A 22,829-nucleotide genomic window follows, 5' to 3' on the forward strand; every position below is an offset into this window, starting at 1 on the left:
AGACTGTTAAGTTTTATGAAGGGAAAGGCATTGCCTTGTCTACATACCAGTTTTACTGCTTGTAAATATACCAGTATGTTAAAGTGGTACAACCCCCAGTATGGATAGTTATCAGTATAAAAAGTGCTTTATGCCAGCAAGCTATTCCTGTACAGGAAGAGAATAAGCTATAGGTACATAAAGCACCTATACAGCAGCATAACCATTTCTACACTAGGGTTGTACCAGTATAATTTAAGTTTGGGAAAAAAAACACAACCCAACGTACCCCTAATGAAAATAGTTATACCAGTGCACAAACTGTGTAGCTGAAACCTTTACGTTAATAGGGATTTCTTTTGTAGCCTGTCACTTTGATTATAAAACTGAATTTGCAGAGATAAAGTACCATATTCATTTTATCTTGCTGCAATAGGCAGTCAGGGCTCCTAGTTAGCCACAATCAGCTACTGCAGAAAACAATGGAGAGTTCTCTTTTGGGTTACAGCACTTATAAGGCTTCTGAATAAACCTCATTTATTGAAGATAATCCTTTTGAATTAACTGATCAATAGACTAGCTTACATTTTAACACTAGCCAAAGGAAACATCAGTTTGAGTTAATTCAACATGACCAATTTAGAATCATGTGGGTTTCTCCATACATGAGGTCCTTTTTCATTTAAGGATAAATATACAGCTGCCATGCCCCCCCCCCCCCCACACACACACACGAGTTGGGAGGTGTGGTTCATATTTCTGGCTCTACCATAAACATAGTCATTAACCTCTGGGATTCAGTTTCTCCATCTGTAAAATGGGGATAATGCTTTCCCACCTAAAATGGATGCTCAGGATTAACTCAGTAATGCTTGTAAAATGCTTGGAGATCGTTGGATGGAAAACTCTTAAGTGCATTGTACTTTTTTTGAAGTAGGAGAGAAGTGGTGAATGAACTACTCAGTGAAATTTTTATCCTAGCAGCTTTGTGATAGATCCATCCATATTTTTTCTTTGACTTTTGTGCAAGAAAATGAAAACAGGATGAACTTGGAGCCATGAATATTTGTGTTGTGAGAAGGGGAAGAGAATATCCTGGACAGACTTTTACAATGATGCTCTTTGGTAATCCTCAAATTCAGGTGCTCTTTCTATCTTCCCCCCCTGTTCAGGTAGACAATAGGCTTGAGGGCCCATGGGACACAAGAGAGAAGATTGTGGCTTTTGGCTTTGATTTCTGCTATTGGTCAGTTGATCCTGAGGATCCTAAATATGCATCTCAGGAAGTGGTGAGTAATGTTTCAATCCTCCGTGTGTGTCCTGTTTTGTCCTTTATTATTGTGTTTGGTGAGAAGGTGGGGAGGATATAAACCCTCAGTAACCAAGTTTGAGATTCTAGTATTTGATTTATTTTTCCTAGGACCATCTTTTTCTTATCCTGTTGATATATCAGTACTGTATCCCCACTGTGGTAACATCACAGTCCTTAATTTAAAATAAAAAGTACTGGAGTACTCTTTGTACTAGTTGATATGACACAGTCATAAGTGATGTCTCAGCTTTCTGATAAGCGCTCATGATCTGAAAAGACAAGAAGCCCGAGGGACTCCAGTTAAAGCAATGAAAAATAATTGGGGGTCAAATTCTGGAGGGAGAAAATGATGGTACTCTGTATAAGTGCTGACCACAATCCCAAACTTAGTCCACAGAATCAGAGTAGCTCGATGTTTCTATTGAAATGATCAGCATTGAAGTGACGTTTTAAACGGCAGCATTAAACTTCAATGTTAACACCACATTGTTCTGAACAATACCAGATTAACTCTGAGCTTTTAATTAGAGAATCAGAAATCTCTTATACCAACCAGCACTCTTCCTAGTTTGATAGTCCAAGACTTGTTTGGTTAAATACAAAGGTCATAGGGATATGTGTATTAAAAAAAACAAAAAATGATACGGTTCACTTCCTTTTTTTCAGTAACCCAGAGGTTCTTGTAAAACGACAAGTAATTATGGGAAAACAGCCCCTACTGTCTCCAGGCATGTGCATTCAGTGCTATCTGCTGACAGTAGTGATTAAAACATGTTTTTACTGCTCTTTACTACTAATAGACTTGAAGAGCCAACACATCTAAGAGGTTGCTGTATCTATTTGATCTTGTCCATCAGTAGAATTGTTTACTAAATTCCAATCATTATACCTGTGCAGGCCTGTTGAAGACAATGGAGTCACACAGGTGTCACTGAGGACCAAATTAGCCCTGCAGAACCTGTTCTGTTGGTGATGATGTGCACAGTACCCAGCTTTACTCTGAGTCTATGCTGAATTTGCAAAGTGGCAGTTATAAAAATTATGGATCTGCCAAGGAGAAACCTAGCACAACAGGGTGGGAGGAGGCTATTGGGAATTTCGTTGCAGCTCCTTGATTCTCTGGGTGGCTCTGTGCTGGCTGCAGCTCTAACCGAAATTGGAGCATCCTGACAGTCGTGCCAACCTTTGTCAGCTTTCATTAGTCTCCAAAGAACTGTAATCCAGCTAAGGATAGCCAGAGCACCATGCCTCTAACATTCTCCTTATCCACCTACTACAATCATAAAATCATAGGACTGGAAGGGACCTCGAGAGGTCATCTAGTCCAGTCCCCTGCACTCATGGTAGGACTAAGTATTATCTAGACCAGTGGTTCTCAACCAGGGGTTGGCCGTGAGCTGCTTTCAGGGGGCCACAGGGCCCCATGGCTGAAGCCCGGCACCCCAAGCCCTGGCACCCCCATAGGACTGAAACCAGGAGTGGCGCTGCAGGGTGTCCTGAGCCCCAGTGACCACCCCCCACCCGCCCAACTGGGGCTAAAGTTCCGAGCCCGGCACCCCCCATTGTGCTGAAGCCTGAAATGCAGGGCTGAAGCCCTGAGCCCTGGTGCCCTTGTGAGCTTAAAGCCCAGAGCCCCAGTGCCCTGCAGGGCAGAAGCCTTAGCTCCCCCGAGCCCTGGCACCCTGTGAGGCTGGAGCCCTGAGCGCCCCTCCACCCCCAGCACCCTGCGGGACTGAAGCTCTCAGCTCCTCCCCACAGCCCTGTCACCTCCCACCTGGTGGCTGAAGTCTGGAGCTCTGAGGCCTCCCTCCCCCTTTGGCTGAAGCCATGAGTCCTAAGGTCGTCCCCCTCCCTGCCCTGAAATTTTTATAGTGGGGGGGGGGCCCTGGGGCTCAGTAAGATAAGGGTTGAGAACCCCTGATCTAGACCATTGCACAACCTCCTTAGGCAATTTATTCCAGTAGTTAACCACCCTGACAGCTAGGAAGTTTTTTGTAATGTCCAACCAAACTGTCCTTGCTGCAATTTAAGCCCATTGTTTCTTGTCCTCAGAAGTTAAGGAGAACAATTTATCTCCGTCCTCCTTGTAACAACCTTTTATGTGCTTGAAAACTATTATGTCCCCTCTTAGTTTTCTGTTCTCCAGACTAAACAAACCCAATTTTTTCAATATTCCCTCATAGGTCATGTTTTCTAGGCCTTTAATAATTTTTGTTGCTCTTCTCTGGACTTTCTCCAATTTGTCCACATCTTTCCTGAAATGTGGCACCCAGAACTGAACACACTGTTCCAGGTGAGGCCTGAGTAAAGCGGAAGAATTACTTCTTGTGTCTTGCTTACAACACTCCTGCTAATACATCCCAGAATGATGTTTGCTTTTTTTGCCACAGTGTTACACTCTTGACTCATATTTAGCTTGTGATTCACTATGAGCCCCTGATCCCTTTCTGCAGTACTCCTTCCTAGGCAGTCATTTCCCATCTTGTATGTGTGCAACTGAAGGTTCCTTCCTAAGTGGAGTACTTTGCATTTGCCCTTATTGAATTTCATCCTATTAACTTCAGTCCATTTCTCCAGTTTGTCCAGATCACTTTTAATATTAATCCTATCTTCCAAAGCACCTGCAATCCCTCCCGGTATCGTCCATAAACTTTATAAGTGTACTCTCTATGCCTTTATTTGGGGTTAAGTGGTGAGGTGGAGCAAGAGCTGGGTCAGCTGGCCGCATGCCACTATTTTTCAGGGTGTTTGCACTATCAGAGCAGTGTCGATGGGGAGGAATGCACCAGAAAATCTGACTCTTAATCTTTTTCTGTTTGAATTGAGCACTTGATATAGATAGACAACAAACAAAGAATCCAAGATGCCTTTTTACAACATCACTATTCAGAATAGAGCCGCACTTTAATTGTTAGGGGAAAGATTTAAATATGAAGGAATTTAGAACTGATGGGGTGTTGTCTAGATTCTAGACCCCAGATCTGACCCTTGGCAGAGCTGCTGTAATGTAGTGCTCTTAATATATTCTCATATTAAACTCCCAACCCTACTTATATTAGGAACTATCTGTTGGCTCATTGAAACTTTGCCCTTACTTGCAAATGGAATGGGAGATGGAGTCAGTTCAACATGCCTTCCCACAGATAGGGAAATTAAGCCATTAAGAGTCCACTTACTCTTTCTCCTGAGTGGCTGGGTGTTGAAGGCAGCTACCATTCTGCTCCTAAAGAGGAGAAAGCCCAGTCAAAGGTTTCTACTGAAGATCTGTAATCAAAGTAGGGCATTTTGGCAGCTGAGGAAGTGTGGAGGCAGTACAAGCAAAAGGTCTTCTACATCTGCCCTTTTCTCTAAAATGTGTTTTAAGTGACCTTTGCTTCTACTTTAAAAGTTAAAATTTGATGAGATATGTCTCATTTGTCAATGTTGTTGTTTTCCCCCCTTAAATTGACCTCTCCAACAATTACACTGGGCGGGAAGGAGCTTCTTTTCTGTGTGCCTTGCTGTGAACACTGACTTCTGTTTCCTCTCATCTTTATAACAATACAATAAGAAACATTTTCTTGCTTAGAACTGTTATCAGTGTAGTTGGCTTTACAGCTAGGATGCTTTTGCATAAGCATTGATAAATACAACCCACTATGTCCTCTTTATCTCCACTGATGAAAGCTTGCCACATGAATTCAGCATTGGCTAGGGAAATAAAGTACTCTTCATTCTTCTAAAACAATATTACAAATAAAGGAGAGTTTAAAATGTACTATAAAGTGCCCTTGTGTAGTCACTGAATGTACCTGATACCCAGGGTTAAATAGATATTAGCAGGGCCATCCCTAGCCATTTTGGTGCCCTATGCAGCCCCTCTCCCGTGGGCTGAGGCATAGGGCTGGTCACCGGAGCTGATGCTGCCACGTATGCAGCACGCAGCTGCCTAGGGCACCATGAAATTTGGGGCAATTTGGTGCCCCAAATTTCATGGTGCCCTACGCAGCGGTGTATGCTGCATATGCCTAAAGATGGCTCTGGATATTGGGTGCTGCTCCATGTACCTGTTATGTCACTTGCAAGCCAGTGGAATGCCTGGCTTTTAAAAAACACTGTATTCAGCAGCAAGGAAATGCAAAATGAACAGGTTTAAAGATGGGTTGGTGCTCTGAGGGACTTGGGACAGTGAGTGAATTTCTGTCACTAATTTCCCCAACGGTTTTAGGATTTTTATAGCACATGTAATATATAGTTCATAAGCAGGTGCTGGAGAAATGTGCTTGCTTTTGTGAGTTTCAGACCCCTAATATTGTTGAATGAAGTTCTTTGTATTTAATTCCATGTTTTAAATCAATACTCTATCACTGAGTACATACAGATTCAGTTTCCTAGCAGCTTCCTTATTTTAGTGATATTATCAGCTACTAAAGGAATTAAATAACATTGCCATACAGTAAAGCTTTCTGTTATAAGTTTGCTTGCAGTCACTGTATTTCCTTACAGTGAAATCTTGTTGTGCCAACTGTTATCTCAGGGGCTTGGTTTATTAGCTGAACAATGAAAATACTCTACCTTCAGGCATCTTTCCTGAGAATACTGTCTCTAAAAAAGCAGTGTCCTTTCTTGTCTTCCGGATGAGATGTCAAAACAAGTTCCTAACAGCTTCTAGTCATTATAGAGATCCAATGGCAATGATAAGAGTAGGGATATACATCCCTGTATCTAGGCCAAATTCCAACTCTTTCCATTTATAATCTGCCTCTGTAAATTTCTCCTGCAGTTACCCTTGTATGCAGTATTCATTTCAGGTTCTGTAGTATTAAACAGTTGCTGTGTTGTGCTCCAGAGATGGCTACACTTCATAGTATTATTATATTATCCCTGTATCCCTTACTTACTTCAAAGGTGGTTTTGAGAGACTTAAGATGTGTCTACACTTCCATCTGGGGTGTGTGATTCCTAGCGTGTGGAGACATACTCATGCTAGCTTTCATGGAGCTAGTGTGCTAAAAATAGAATGCAGCTGCAGTAGCATGAGCTGTGGGAGGGGCTAGCTGCCCCAAGTGCATTCCCATCAGAGATGCTAGGTATGAATTTAAGGTGACTAGCCCCTCTTGCTGCTTGTGCTGCCACAGCCACATTCTATTTTAAGGTGTCAGAGTGGTAGCTGTTGTTTTTGCTGATACAGACTAACACGAAGAGTCCTTGTGGCAGCTTAGAGACTAACAAATTTATTTGGGCATAAGCTTTCGTGGGCTAGAACCCACTTCATTAGATGCGTGGAGTGGAAAATACAGTAGCAGGTATAAATACACAGCACATGAAAAGATGGGAGTTGCCTTACCAAGTGGGAGGTCAGTCTAACGAGACAATTCAATTAACAGTAGGATACCAAGAGAGGAAAAATCACTTTTGTAGTGGGAATGAGTGGCCCATTTTAAACAGTTGACAAAGGTGTGAGTAACTTGTTTACTACTTTTAGCACGCTAGCACAAGGTTGGTCAAACTACGGCCCTCAGCTCACACCAAGGAGTGGGATCAGGGACTTGCCCCACTCTGCACAGCTCCCAGGAAGCAGCCGGCATGACCCCCCTCCAGTTCCTATGTAGTACGCGGAGGTGTGGCCAGGCGGCTCTGTGCACTGCACTGCCCTGCCCAGGTGCCGCCCCCGCGGCTCCCAGCCAATGGGAGTTATGGGGGCAGTGCCTGCGGACAGGGCAGTGCGCGCAGAGCTGCCTGGCTGCGCCTCTGTGTAGGAGCCAGAGTGGGGACATGCTTCCAGGAGTTGCTTGAGAATATGCGCTGCTGAGAGCCTGCCCCACTGCAACCCAATCCCTTGTCCCAGCCCTGATCCCCCTCCCAGCTCTCCAAACCCCTTGATCCCAGTCCATAGCCCCCTCTTGTACCCCAAACCTCTTATCCCTGGCCCCATCCCAGAACCTGCACCCCCAGGCAAAGCCCTCACCCCTGCCATACTCCAACAGCCTGCCCCATCCCAATGCCCCTCCTGCCCTCTGAGCCCCTTGATCCTGGCCCAGAGCACCCTTCTGCACCCCAAATCCTTCATTTCCAGCCCCACCCCAGAGCCCACACCCCCAGCTGGAACCCTCACACACACACACACCCCAGCTCCCTGCCCGAGCCCTGATCCCCCTCCCACCTTCTGAACCCCTCGGTCCCAGCCTGGAGCACTCTCCTGCACCCCAAAGCCCTCATCCCCAGCCCAGGGCCAGCTCCAGGTTTTTTGCCGCCCCAAGCAAAAAAAAAAGGGGGTGGGGACAGAGTGCCACCGCTGAAGCAGGAAAAAAAAAAAGCCGGAGTGAGTGCTGCCCCTTGAAAAGGGCCATCCCAAGCAGATGCTTGGAATGTTGGTGCCTAGAGCCAGCCCTGCCCCATCCCAGAGCCCGCACCCTCAGCCAGAGCCCTCCTCCATGCCCCAGCCTGCAGCCCCCTTCCTCACCCTGAACTCCTCATTTCTGGCCCCACCCCAGAGCCTGCACCCCCAGCTGGAGCCCTCACCCCCTCCTAAACCCCTACCCCGAATTTCATGAGCATTCATGGCCCACCATACAATTTTCATACCCTGATGTGGCCCTCAGGCCAAAAAGTTTGCCCACCCCTGTGCTAGCTCGCTGAAAGCTATCTCGGGTGTCTCCTCAAGCTAGGAATCGCCCCCCCCAACTCCAAGTGTAGACACACCCTTAATTAGATAATGCTTATGTAAAGTGCTGTAAACCTTGGATGACAGTTGCTAGGAAGTGTAAACTTGTTATTTGAAAAACACTCTCAGCTGGGTTCCTTTCCTGACTTGCATTTGTTACGACCTGAGCTGGAACTAACCAGGATTGTACCAGGGGAAAGGATTGGGCCCAGACTAAGACGGAGTCTAGTCTGTGAAAGAAGCTTACTGGAACATCTCTGAGGGCGAGATTTACCTGTATTCAGTTTCTTAAATGTATTAGGCTTAGACTTGCATGTTTTTGCTTTATTTTGCTTGGCAACTTACTTTGTTCTGTCAATTATTACTTGAAACCACTTAAATCCTACTTTTTATACTTAATAAATTCACTTTTGTTTATTTATTAACCCAGAGTAAGTGATTAATACCTGGGGGAGCAAATAGCTGTTCATCTCTCTCTATCAGTGTTATAGAGGGTGGACAATTTATGAGTTTACCCCATATAAGCTTTATACAGAGTAAAACAGATTTATTTGGGGTTGGGATCCCATTGGGAACTGGGTGTCTGGGTGCTGGAGATAGGTAACCAAAAACTGCTCAGCAAGTCAAAGTCTGCAACTTTGTGGACATGGACCAGACCTGGGTCTGTGTTGCAGCAGACTAGCATCCTAGCTAGTCCTAAATCCTAAGCTGACAGGGAAAACAGGCTCAGAGGTAGTTTCAGCACATCAGGTAACAATCCCAAGGGGGTCTTTGTGACCGAACCCATCACAATGGGGAAAGACTAAACTATAATTTCTTCAGTAATTGGGCATCACTTGTGGATTTGATAGTAATATTTTGAACTCTGTAGCTCGCTCCTCCTTTAGGAGGAAATCAAAGTGCTTTACAAAAAATAAGCTTCACAAAAGTCTTTTGAGGTATATCAATACAGTGTTACCTTTACAGATGGTTTAACAATAAAAAATGGTCTGCAATTTTGGTTGCTTCAGTTTTTGGGTGGCCAATTTGAGGCCTGATTTTTTTCAGAGGTGCTGAGTGCCTGCAGCCACCATTGACTTCGGTTTGAGTTGAAGGTTTCCGGCTGCTTTTACAGGTGGTTAAGGCACAGGTTCAATTCTTGTTGCTGCCTTAGACGTTGCAAAGAAGAGTCAGAATGCCTGGAAAAGCAGGAGCCATGGTGACTACTACTTCTAGGGACTGTTCCTGTGTAAGAGGAGGAGAAGACCCAAGAACTATCCTCTGAGATGAGCCATCAGTGGGGAGAAGGAAAGGAGACATCCCTATGCCCATTATGCTGGAGGGTATCTGGAGAAAAGGACCAGGTGTCTGGGCAGCATGTCCAGAGAAGAGTCTGTCAATAGTGTGTCTGGGAGTGAACCTCCCCACCCAGGGCCACAGACTTAGTGGGTCTTGCCCTGGTATGCTAAAAATAGCTGTGTAGATACTGCTTTGATGTTGCAACTAAGGTTGGAGGTCAGGCTCTTAACTACTGAGCCCAGCCCCCAGATTTTGCTCCCACATTTAGTGTAGACATACTCTAAAGGTCAGGGAAGCATGTACAGGGGGAGAGGAGGACCAGAAATGAAAAATAAAGGGAAACCCATTTTTATTTTTCAAAAAATGTGATAAAAACAGCTAAAATACATGCATACTTTCCTCATCTTACTTTGCCATATAAACAACTGCTGTAGCTTTCACAGGGATATTGTGCAGTTGTAAGTGGGAGATGTCTTTTGAGATGTGGTTATACTATGGAAAAAGTTTGAGAACCCCTTTTCTAACCACTATACCACATTCCTTCTCCTTCTACACCTATTCTGATATTGCTCACCTGGGGCAAACCATGTTCTCTCTTCTCTTTGGGCTCAGTAAGCCTTGATAGCTGCAGACCTAGTGTGATTGCACGTGGGAGGAGCCTACACAGAGGCTCGGCACCCCTGGGTAGAGAAGCACAGTTCCACAAGGTCTCCCTGCATTCCCATGTGAAGGAGTTCTTTGGGAATAGTCCAAGGATGATGATCCCTGACTATGTGGATCCAACAGCCAAAGCCCATCCCAGCATAGGGGGAAGTAATAGCTGGAACAGCTACTGCCCATTCTTTGGGTATGTCTACACTACGGGACTACTCCGAATTTGCATAAACCGGTTTTGTAAAACAGATTTTATAAAATCGAGTGTGCACGGCCACAGTAAGCACTTTAATTCGGTGGTGTGCGTCCACGGTCCGAGGCTAGCGTCGATTTCTGGAGCATTGCACTGTGGGTAGCTATCCCATAGCTATCCCATAGTTCCCGCAGCCTCCCCCGCCCCTTGCAATTTCCGGGTTGAGATCCCAGTGCCTGATGGGGCAAAAATCATTGTCGCGGGTGGTTCTGGGTAACTGTCGTCAGTAACTCCTTCCTCCGGAAAAGCAACGGCAGACAAGCATTTCGCGGCTTTTTTCCCTGGATTGCCCTGGCAGATGCCATAGCATGGCAATCATGGAGCCTGTTTTGCCTTTTGTGACTGTCACCGTATGTGTGCTAGATGCAGCTGACAGAGGCGATTCAGCAGCGCTACACAGCAGCATGCTTTTGCTTTTGCATGACAGCAGAGATGGTTACCAGCCGTACTGCACCATCTACCAATCCATACATTGGTAAAAAGATGAGCATGGCTACCAGTCGTATTGCACCATTTGCTGCTGTCATAAGTGCCCCTGGCTGCTCTTAGCCAGGGGCGCAAAAGCCAAAATTGGGAATGACTCCCAGTCAATCCCTCCTTTTTGGTATCTAAAAATAGAATCAGTCCTGCCTAGAATATGGGCAAGTGTACTAGAGAACCACTGTATCAGAGCACAGCTGCTCTGTGTCAGATCCTGCAGAAATTATGAGCTGTATGCTATTCACAGGGGGTACTCCTGCAACAACCACACCTGTTGATTCCATTCTTCCCCCAGCCTTCCTGGGATACTTTGTCCCCCCACTTGTGTGATGAAGTAATAAAGAATGCAGGAATAAGACACACTGACTTGTTAGTGAGAAATGAGTGGAAGGCAGCCTCCAGCTGCTATGATAGTCCAGACAGGACAGTAAGGAGTGTGGAGCAGAGGAGCCCAGCATCCCTCTGCTAGTCCAGGGGCAATTGAATCTTTTTTTTACACATGAAGGGTGGGGGCTGATGAAGCTCAGCCCCCTGTTGCTATGACGACGATGGTTATCAGCCATACTGCACCATCTACCAGGAAAAATTAGGGTCAGGCACCCTTGATAGACCTCACCGATGCTCGTCTGCATGGTTACCAGACCTTTTGCACTGCCCCATGTGCCAATAGGCTGATGACGAGGACGGATACCAGTCGTATTGCACCATCAGCCACCCATGGCGGGGGGGAAGCAAGGATGTTGGTGTTGAGTGCTGCAGCATTCAGTAAAGATAGGGTGACATGTAAAAGAGTCAAGAGGATTGTTTTCCCTTTCACTTCTGGGGATGGGTGGGGGGGTGCGTAAATTGCCGAGCTATGCCCTGACCCACCGCGGACACTGTGTTTGACCCTATTTGATTCTTGGGCTTTCCGTTACGTTTGTCACGCAGCAGTGCGCTGAGCCCCTGCTATGGCGTCTGTCTGGAGATTTTTTAAAAATGATTTTGAATTTCGTCTTCTGTAATGGAGCGCTGATAGAACAGATTTGCCTGCCCTTACAGCGATCACATCCGCATGGTCCATGCGGGAGATCTTTCTTTATTTTGATTTTTAACTGCATCGCCACACGTGCTGATCTGAGCTCCACGCTAGGCAAACAGGAAATATTCAAAAGTTCGTGGGGCTTTTCCTGTCTACCTGGCCACTGCATCCGAGTTCAGATTGCTGTCCAGAGCGGTCAGTAGTGCACTGTGGGATACCGCCCGGAGGCCAATAACGTCGATTTCCGGCCACACTAACCCTAATCCGATATGGTAATACCGATATTAGCGCTACTCCTCTCGTTAGGGAGGAGTACAGAAACCAGTTTAAAGAGCCCTTTATACCGATATAAAGGGCCTCTCAGTGTGGACGGGTATGGCGTTAAATCGGTTTTACGCTCCTAAAACCGGTTTAAACGCCTAGTGTAGACCAGGCCTTTGTCAACCTCTGTGAACCTCCCAAGCACGCAACTTGAATAAACAGGTTGTGCATTGCATTCAGGCTTTGACTATTGGAGTGAGAGAGGAAATAAGCTAACTGACAGAGAACTCTCTAAAGAGAGAGAACCTCTCATCCTTGCACCCCATTCCAAACAAGGAGGGGGTGAGGTTTTTAGGCTCTTCTGTGGTGGATAACACCAAAAATTCAGCCATCATTGGTCACTATGTAATGATTAGGATTGTCACTTAACAGGAACAAATCATGTACTGTACCTTCCATATTCTAATGAAAACACATGCAACCTTATGTAGTAATAACTTACTGTTTACTTTCTGATGTCTTTGTAACGGAGTCTGACAAGTATTATGGACAAATGCTGATAGTCCCTCTTTGTCTGATACTTTACACAAGCAAGTTCAGGCTTGCTGCTTAATTTGTATTGTTTAGCAATGGGTACTTCCAGACCTAAATTTTAAATATTTGTTTACAAGACACCTTTTTAACTGTGGTATTTAAATTGTAATGGATGTCTATGTTAGTAGAGAGAAGAGTGCTTAAGTCTCATGGCTTTCATTTAAAGCTCTAGCAATGAGGAATAATGAATGTTTCCTCAAATGCATCATAGCTCAGTGAGGGCAGGGAAAACACTTAACAGTTTATGCACTGACTGCAGAAAATGACATCCTGCTTGGTCATATGCCAGGCCATTTTTTTCGGTTTAAAGAAACAGGATTATACTAAAGACATGTTGTAGATGTGCAAGGGGATAAGAAGCAGTTTCTGTTAGGTATTCCTGGGATTTGCAAGCTCTAGATCCTGAGACAGAGGCTGCCTATGGGCAAAGACCAAGTAGGATCCCAACTAGGATGGGATGAAAGTCAGGTTACTATAGTCATTGTTATATCAAAAATTGACGATCAGGGCACCATTATTAACAGTGTTGGGGGGGGTATGGAGCAATGTGTTCTTCTCTCAAGAGAACAAGATTTAATTTTATTTTTTATGGCTCACTGTCCAATTATCTATAACCATAATAGGATAATAGAGCCACCTTCTTAGAAAGACAAGAGGAATAAGTTGGAAGCAAGGTGTAGCAGGGTGGTTACCCCGCTCCTGCCTTGAAGGGCTTAAAACAGCCCTGGGCGAGGGCTGGGGCAGGGGAAAAGCTGGGCTGATTGGGGCATGGCCCAGCTGTGGCTGCTCTGCCAATCAGGCCACAGTTGGCCTGTATAAAAAGGCTGTGAGCCAGAGGCCCAAGAGGAGTCTCTCTCCAGGCTGGGAGAGAGCAGGGCCTGGCTGCCTGCAGAAAGGGTACTGGAAGTGAAGCAGGGCTGGGGAGAGCCAGAGGAGCAAAGGAGCTCCAGGCTGGCAACTCCCCAGGCTGCAGGGCCTGGTCCAAGGCCCATAGAGGTACTGGGAGGCAGAGGAAGGCTAGAGGTCCGAACCCCCTTGCCTGTGATGAGTGGCTTATACTGCAGTCTGCCCAGGGAGTGGGGGCTAGTTGGTGACCGGCAGTAGCCTATGACTGAGGTGAGCTGGGGATAGGGGGTGGGGGTTCCCTGGGGAGGGAAGACCCTAAGAGTGAGGGGATAACAGGGCACTGGAGTCCAGGGAGGGACATGGAGACCAAGCAGCAGCGGGACACCAGCCTGCAGAGGGCACTCCTGGGTCAAAGAGCTAATTCCCAAGACGACCAACAGGAGGCGCCGCAGCGGTGAGTCCCGCACCTTTACACCAGGATATTGTACCTGCCTAAATTGGAGGTTATTTAAAGACAAAAGGCAGATTTGGGGGTATCATTACCTTATCAATATTCCTGGAGAAGTGAGAGATGGAGCGCTGTTCCTGAAAATCCTAATGCGTAAAGGAATTGAATGACTTGTTTGTTATCAGGCAAGACAAGTTTTGAGTTTCCTGGGTGGTATTTCTTGTATTTTCTTCTAAAACTTGTGTGTCTTACATCTTTTACCATCTTTGAAAGTAGAAAGATACATTTACAATATGTCACCAATAAATGTAATTCTCTGGGTTAGTCATTGCAAGTAGAGAAATATTTGAACAGATATTTGTGTGTGAATATTTTAAACCATTTTAAAAATGACGAGCTTGCTGTGACCTGATAAAAATCTATATTCCCTACTTAAAAAATCTTCCAGGATCGTAGAGCAAAACCAAGATTTTTTTTTTTGTTAAAAGGAAGTTGTTTGGATGACTAGCATCAGAGAGGAAGGATGATCTAGAGCAGTGGTTCCCAAACTTTAACATCCTGTGAACCCCTTTCATTAAAATATCACGTTTGAAGGACCCCCTTCTAAAAATGAATATTTACAGGGATTTTTTCCTTTACCTCAGTATAAATTATAAAAGCAGTGATCTTGGAAATATAAAATTTGTTTTATGATATGCTTATTACACACTATTTATTATTAATTACTATTTATCATTACAGTATTTTTATTACATTATGAAAATGGCAACATTCTTCCAAGATCTCACTTTTGTAGCTTGTATCACTTTGAATAAACCTGTTATAAGACAAGGCTCCTATGTTTCATCAAGGAGTATTGGATGTGAAACGGCATGAAGGTATTTAAGAAGCCAACTCAAAGAGTTCCTCCTACTCAAGCATTCAGGTCTTGAGCAGTCTAGGCAAACAACGCATGTTACAGCAAAGCTTAAACTTGTTTTTTAAATTATTATGAAGAACAATACTAGCTGCCTATTTAATTTTAAAAACAGCAAAAAATATCCACCTCCCTTTCCATTTCTTATAAGGAGTCTTGAAGTTTAAATCTTCTCAGTGTGATAGATATGCTTGCTTTGATCTGTTTAGCTTTTGCAAGTCCAGGGGCTGCAGGCTGTTGGCCCCATGCTGCCCGGGGTCCCTAGGGACAGCTGTCCGCCATTAGGCAATTTTTTCCCAAGAACCCAATAACATTTTGCGAACCCCCAGGGGTTCACGAACCCCAGTTTGAGAACCACTGATTTAGAGAAGAATAGCAGCCTTGTGGTTAAGGTGCAGGTTCAGTTCTTGTCTCTGCTTTGGACTTCCTGTGTGACTTTGAACAAATCCAGTCACTGGGTCTCAGTTCTCTATCTATATAATGGGGATACGTTTTCCCCATCCTTTCTTGTCTTAGTTATATGGATAGGAATGGTCCCTTACTGTGTACTTGTATGGAATCTACCACAGTAGGGCCCTAATTTTGTTTGGGGCCTCCAAGTTACTATTGTAATAAGACCTTGGCTGCCTTTGAGTGAAGTGGAGGAGAGGAAATTGACAAAGCGCAAATTTAATATGATTCTACTACAGTAGAATCTCAGAGTTACGAACGCCTTGGGAATGGAGGTTGTTCCTAACTCTGAACAAAATGTCATGGTGGTTTTTCAGAAGTTTACAACTGAACATTGATTTAATACAGCTTTGAAACTTTACTATGCAGAAGAAAAATGCTGCTTTCCCTTAATTTTTTTAGTAGTTTAACACAGTACTGTATTTGCTTTTTTTTTTCCATTTTCTTTTGTCTCTGCTGCTGCCTGATTGTGTACTTCCAATTCCAAATGACGTGTGTGGTTGACTGGTCTGTTTCTAACTCTGAAGTTCTACTGTATAATTTACAAATAACTGAATGATATTGTAGGTTTAAGGCTCTGTTTCAAACGGATGATATTCTTTTGTAACTCAGAAGGTGTATGCCTATCTAAAAGACCAGTATTACTGTCAAAGTTCCTGAGATATGGACAGTCTATTATGTATCATGGGTGGGGGTGGGGGAGTATAGTCTGATAAGAGGCTATTCTTTTAGCATCTGAGAAATAGCAAGGATATAAAAGTAGTTGGACTACAAGGGCCAGTACTTGCCTCTGGTTTCTTAGCAGCAAAGTGCCTTTTTTCTGAAACTGATTCCTTCACACGAAGGAAAATGATGATGCAATCTCCTTCCCCCGCCCCTCACCTCCCCCAGGCCGCTGAAAGACGCATGTTGTTATCGTCATGAAAAAGGAGTTCCATTTTGTTCCTGTCCTTTCTTCTGTCCCTCTCTACTCCCTACCCAATTCTTTCCCTCCCTCCCTCCCCGTGAACCAGTGAGGATTTTACAGAAGGCACCTGTTGGTAGCCTATAGCTCACTTGGGGTATGCCTGCACTGTAGAGTTAACCTGGGTAATAGGCACCTGGTCTGAGCACCCAGGTTGGCCTGTCTTGGGTTTGAGCAGCAACAGTGCCAAGCCACACTCTAGTTACTGCCTCCACACGCTGCACTCCACTTGTGTGGAGTGCTAGGTCTTTGGGGGGTCATATCCCATGGTCCTTTGTGCTGCACTAAGCTGAGCTGCTCTGATTCTTTCCCACTGAATAGTGAGAACTTATGTGTGTTTCTGAGCACACATAGAGAATCACGGGAAGGCACTGGAGGACTCCCAGCACTTGTGTGCTTTAGCTTGCATCCTTGTTGCAAAGCGGGTGCATTACCAGCCCAGGAATTAGCAGCATGAAGGCTTTAGCCCAGGAGTGGACAAACTGTTTGGCCTGAGGGCCACATCTGGGTGGGGAAATTGCATGCAGGGCATTGAATGTAGGGCTGGAGCAGAGGGTTGGGGCGCAGGAGGGGGCTATGGGCAGGGGATTGGGGTGTAGAAGGGGGTGTGGAGTGAGGCAGGGGGTTAGGGGGCTCAGGGCAGGGGGTTGGGGTGCAGGAGGGGTGCGGCAGCGAGCTCAGGGCAGGGGGTTGTGGTGTGGGGTGCAGGAGGAGTTTGGCGTGTGGGCTCCAGCTCGGTGCCGCTTGCCTTGAGTGGCTCTGGGGTGGCAGCGGCACAATGTGAGGCTAAGGCAGGCTCTCTGGCTGCCCTGGCCCCACACCCTTCTTGGAAGCAGCCGGGACCACGTCCCTGTGGCCCCGGCAGCGGGGTGGGAGGGGAGAGGTCTTCATGCACTGCCCTCGCCTTCGGGTACCTCCTCCAAAGCTCCCATTGGCCACGGTTCCCCTTTCCCAGCCAACAGGAGCTGAGGGAGGCGGTGCCTGCCAGTGGGGGCAGCACACAGAGCCCTCTGCCCGCCCCTCCCCCAGGGGCTGCAGGGACATGGTGCCAGGGCCAGGCATTTAGCCCCACTGCGCCACGGGGCTGGCAATCCAGCGGGCCGGATCCAAAGCCCTGATGGGCTGGATCTGGCCCACGGGCTGTAGTTTTCCCACCGCTGCTTTATACTGTACCTCAGGATGGACCATCTGGCTCTGGTGTAAAGCAATACCACCCATGGGCGAGATGGTTTTGTATGTGAATGGGAGTCTGATTAGGGGACTATGCAATTAAGGGCCCAAGTTAACTCTGCAGTAAAGACAAGCCCTTGTGGATTCTCAGTTGGTGGTTACCCCAGCATATTTCCAGATAGAATGGTAATCTCTCTTTTGGTCAACACTTTTGTGGCCTTCAGAATTTTCTTTATAAGGTGGAATATGCAGCCTTCCACAACAAGAATTTGTTAACCTTTAATATTGCATTTCTAAGTAATGAACACTCCATCCTCCCTTGAGTTACACTGGGAATGGACTTGGCCCACACAAGATAACTATTAGAAATATTTAAGTGTTATGTTTTTAATGGTTACTGGTGATTATAGGGAAGGCTACGTTTTAGTCACAGGTATTTTTAGTAAAAGTCATGGACAGGTCACAGGCAGTAAACAAAAATCCATGCCCTGTGACCTGTCCATGGCTTTTACTATATGCCGCTAACTAAAACGTGGGCTGGGGGGCCGCGGTAGCTCGGGTGGTTGAGGGTTGGCGGTGGGCCAAGACCCTCACAGGTGTGGGGGGGAGGCAGGCTGCAGCATGCAGCCCAGGATCCCCGCTGGAACTGGAGGGGTGTGGGCGGTGGCACACAGCCTGGGACCGCTGCTGGTGCTGGGGTGGGGGGGAGGGCCTGGACCCCTGCTGTTGCTGGGGAGGGGTTGGTGGGGCTGGCAGATTCCCTACCTGGCTTCGACCAGCATGTCCCTGCAGCTCCTGGGGGGGCAAAGGAGCTCCACACGCTTCTCCTGCCACAAGCGCTAGTCCCGTAGCTCCCAGTGGCTGGGAACCACGGCCAATGGGAGCTGTGGGGGCAGCGCACAGAGCCCCTCCACCTGGCCCCTCCACCTTGGAGCTGTAGGGATATGCTGGGGGCAGCCAGCACTGGCTGCTGCAGAAATCACGGCAAGTCATGGAATCCGTGACTTCTGTGACCGACACGCAGCCTTAATTATAGGCCATATTCTTGCCATTGTGATTTAACCGCTCCCCAAACCTGTGTACTACCACACTCCAAAAGCTGTGCTAATGTGCAGCTATCATCTGTATGGAGGCTAATTGAAGCAAGATTATTCCTGCTAGGAGCTAGAATATCTGCATAGGGTTCTTTGTCCTCATGTGAGATATACTAACAAATGTGGAGTTTGTCATTTGATTGGTAGCCCCTGCTCTTTCAGTTGCAGCTGTACTGGAGTGTTTGCGGTGTCGTCTCTTTTTGGGTTTGAGGGACCCAGAGTTGGGAAGATTAGCTTCCCCCCTGTGCACTTGCAACTATTGGTGGGCATCCCTAAACAGCATGTGCCAAAATATAGTCCTACACGTGTAAAGCAGCTCTGCTAGAATCCTATTAACTAGCTGTCGTTAGTAAAATTTACTGTTAGAAAATGTTGCCTCGTGTTCTGGTTTCTACTATTGTCTTACAACTCGCAAAAATGTACACATGAAACACCCAGTAGTGACTTGACTTGTGTTAGGACAATAATGAAAACACTACAGTTAAAAGAGGTGGCCTGCATTGTTCAGGAGGTCAGACTTAGATGATCATAATGGTCCCTTCTGACCTTAAAGTCTATGATTCTAAGAGCAAAGGAAGCCATGTTTAATTTTTAATGTGACACTAAACTTCATTTGGCAGTTTATACTATCTGTCCTTTTCTGTGCAAAGTTAGGGGGGTGCGGGAAGGAAAGCACCCACTGATACACAACCATCTATCTAATGGAGTACATTATTTATGTTTGTTTTTAAATTGTCCATTGAGGATTTTTTATTTTGCACCCAAAGGACAGCAATGGCCATGACTGAAGACAGGCACATAGTGACTCAACACAGATTATATATGAAAACAAAGAAATCATACAAACATTTGTGAAAGTTAGTTTGAGATTTTTATGCTACTCATTCTGTTTTAAAATTATTGTGCTAGTTTTGACCAAACTTCACGTGCTCAAAAAGCACGGCTTGGTTTTGTGTGCTAATTCCAGCTAAGCAAGTGGTGGGAGCAGGAGGGAAGATAATTCTGCCCCCTTCCCTCCAACGCATAATTGAAGCCTGAACAGAAGAGATGCTGTTTGCATCACAAACCGTCCTATTTGAAGCCATGTACAAGAACGTTCATTGATATAGCAGGATCTTAATTTTACACTGCTACAGTTCAGATATAACTTGCATATTGAAAGAATGTAGAAAGTTACAAACAATATCTGGAAAAAACACTGATTTGTTTAATATTTTCCATCCTTAATAACAGGTCACTAATCAGTTTTTGGTTTTTTTCCACGACACCACACTCATGCTTATATGGAACTCTCATTGAGAAATTTTTCACTTCTAAATAAGTTATGAGTTTTTTATCCATCCTTTCATTCTGTGTGAAATGCACCTTTGTAGTTCTTGTAAATCTTAAGATTAAAATGCATCTCCTCTCTGATTTGTGCTTTTAAAACTACAAACTGTATCAGAAATCTTGGGGAGCGAGGAGGGGAAGAGGAAAGAGCACACTGTGGGTGTAAATGGCATTTTCACATGAAATATTTGCACAGCAGTGAGCATTCTATCCCTGGCATAGCTTTGGTTGGGGGAAACAAACAGAAGTGAAAAGGAGAGCATGATATAAGAAAAGGGCTTTTTGTGGAATAATTGGATCAGTATGTAATGAATTGCATTGGAGGGAGGGAAATCACCACCATGAGAATTTTAGTTCTGTCTCCTCTGCCAACAACACAGCTGCTGCGTTCAATAGTCATTTTAAATGGCTTGGATTTTAGAGGAATAAGGTCAATCTTCTGGCTATATCAAGCTGTCTTCCCTCTCCAGAAAATTTAATTGGGAATTTTAATGAATAATCTTGAAATTCAGAGAAGATTTCATGAAGGACAAAAAAAGCCTTTTTGTAATTTAGTATCAGGGTGACAGTATTTAGGGGTTATGAAAGGAGGGAGAAATACAAATGGAAAAACATTAGTTGCAAACAATTAGTTTATGAAGCTATTAAAGGAGGAAACAATCACATGCAAGTTTGCATACAAATAGAAATAAAATGCATGTGTTTCAAGATATAAAGTATAAAAAGGGGAAATGGGGGGGTTGGAGTATAAAAGGGGAACAAATAGAGAATCAAACTGCCACATCATCAGTGATATGAATATTCAGAAAAAAATGGTCTAGTACTGCAATATTTGCATACAAATACAAGTATTTACAGGCACTGACTATAATTATTGAATGCCTAGATTAAGCCAGATGCATAGATTATGCATAGGAGAAAAAGCCAATAATGGAGTTTTTCCTGCTGCTTCCAGTTCTAGGCAAATCACCTTACCTCCCTATGCCTCAGTTTCTAATCTAGAAAACACTGACACACACTTATATCATGGGTGTTGTAAAGATGAATTAGTTAATATTTACAGAACACTTTGAACCTGTGAAGCACTATAAGTGCTATATGTTATTCGTAACTTTTTTTTAGCAGCTGTACATTACAATATTGTCCACAGATGTGAAACAGTTGCTTTTGTCACCAGCCTCCATTTTCTGAAAAGTGTGAGTGGTAGTTGTTTATGTTGCTGTAATATGAGGGTTGAGGCAAGATTGTACTAGGGCCTGTAAACGCATACAACAAAATCATGATTCTTGCCCCGTAGAGCTTATAGTCTAAGTATCAGCATTCAGCTGACTGGAGAGAGAGAGCAAGCAGAAAAAGAGTATCTAAGAAGGAAATCAGGTGAGGAGAAGGCACAGAGAGGTGGAAATAGGTGAAGAAGGGGGGCATCAGTATAATGAAATCTACATCATATTGTCTGTCCATAACAGGTAGATGCATAATAGAACAATCCTACTGAAACTAACTTCTGCAGCCTGACTAATTTACAGTCTGAATAGGTCAGTGGGAAAAACTGGAGAAACCTGCTCCCTAAAAGGCACAACATTACAGGGACTAGATCTTGAAGTAATTAGGTATTTGGCTTCCTCACCTAAAGTTGTATTCCAGACAAAGTATATATAAGATTCAAGACAGGTTACAGTGAGTACATTTCTGTAAAACACCAGCAGAGATTCCTCATCCCAGATATCAGTGTCTGATACATTCCCTGTAACAGGGTGGCAGGATTGTGTTGTTGACCCACTCTATTACCAGGTAGTAGAACCCTGCATAAAGCTGTAGAAGTTCTGCTGACACATTGTGGCCCATATGGTGTATTAAGTCTAACCTGACATAAGGGAGGTGTGAGAGTGGCTGTCTACACAGAGAAAGCAAGCAAGCTAGCATAGGAGGTTGTGGAGGAAAATCCAAGTGCAGCCATGCTTGCGGAAGGTTGTGTGTGATGAAACTGAGGGTTTTTTTTGTTGTGGTGGTGGTGATATTTTGAGTTTCCAGTCAAGCTAAACTCCAGGAAGGCGATGAGCGGGGCATCACAGTGGGGTTGTGCACTCTGAGGATTGGATAGGGACTAGGCCTATTCACAATGACCAACCTTGATTAGTAATTTCTCTTTAAAATAGCTTCCTAAATTCTACCCTCTTCCTTCCCAGGTAGTTTTCATTTACAAATATAGGGCAGGGGGAGGGTGAAGCCAACAGTACCAACTGAAGACAAGTCTGCTACTGCTTTAAACCTAAGAAACCTGAAGAAGATGAGAGCGGTGGGAGAGTGAGAAGTGGCACCCATTCCCCTTACTAGCCACCTGTTAGCCTACAGGTCAGGAGAAAGCACTGTGACGCTTCCAAAATAAATGGAAAGCTGGGGGAGAGGAACAGGGTAGCAGACAGATAATAAAAGTAGCCAATTGCTGAGCTCTCTCCCAATCCCCTTGCAGAGATTGGAGCAGTTGCCAGGGCTGACTCTGCTCTTCCTGTTCAGCCCTTTGATCTGCTGCCAGTAGGGAACCCTAGCAATCCCTTCCCTCACACAATGCAAAACTGTAAATGGCTTTGGGATATTCAGCCAAGCATATCACCTGCCTACTACTGAAGAGTTCTCTGTCTGCCTGTGGGTACATGAAATGAGAGCGACTAGAGAGGGAATTGTAGGATTTCTTTATTGCAAGTTGTTTTGTACGTTGGAGTGATCTATAAAGTGACAATTGGACATGTTTTGTAGTGACTATGAATATTGCAGTGTCTTGAAAGTAAAAATGAAAACTTTGCATTGCTGACCCTCCTTGTTCAATGGCCCACTTTCTGAAGTTGTTGTGAAGCATAAAACTAATTAAAAGGGTGACCTTGTTAGTTTGCAGTCAGGGTTTTTTGTTTTTTGTTTTTGTTCTGCTTTTTGGTGGTCTCAGCGATACAGATTGCACACTCTTCCTTGGGATGATCTTTCACAGTTGGACTTCATTGTCTAGACAGGTAGGATTTTGACTTCTTTCATTCATGCTCCTCAAGTAATGAGGTTCTTGCCTCCCTGAGGTAATGATGATGCTTGTAGGACAGACTAGTTTTGGATGAGAAAATCCTCCAGTTTGTCATTCCTTTCAATCTGCA

At 45.0% G+C, this 22,829-nt stretch overlaps 1 protein-coding gene across 9 annotated transcripts in view; it reads left to right on the forward strand.

Annotated features, from left to right (window-relative positions):
• Positions 1 to 22,829, forward strand: part of STARD9 (StAR related lipid transfer domain containing 9) — a 174,345-nt gene that overhangs the window by 12,532 nt on the left and 138,984 nt on the right. For all 9 annotated transcript variants that reach the window (XR_005597982.1, XR_005597981.1, XR_005597980.1 and 6 more), the window contains exon 3: positions 1,152 to 1,268. Coding sequence is in view for 6 of the 9 variants with exons in the window: in XM_039536971.1 (XP_039392905.1) it covers positions 1,152 to 1,268 (117 nt within the window). In the remaining 3 variants the exon portion in view is untranslated. The remainder of the gene's footprint in view (positions 1 to 1,151; positions 1,269 to 22,829) is intronic.

Source organism: Mauremys reevesii, linkage group 4 (assembly GCF_016161935.1).
Source record: "Mauremys reevesii isolate NIE-2019 linkage group 4, ASM1616193v1, whole genome shotgun sequence".
In the NCBI taxonomy this organism is placed as follows: Eukaryota; Metazoa; Chordata; order Testudines; family Geoemydidae; genus Mauremys; species Mauremys reevesii.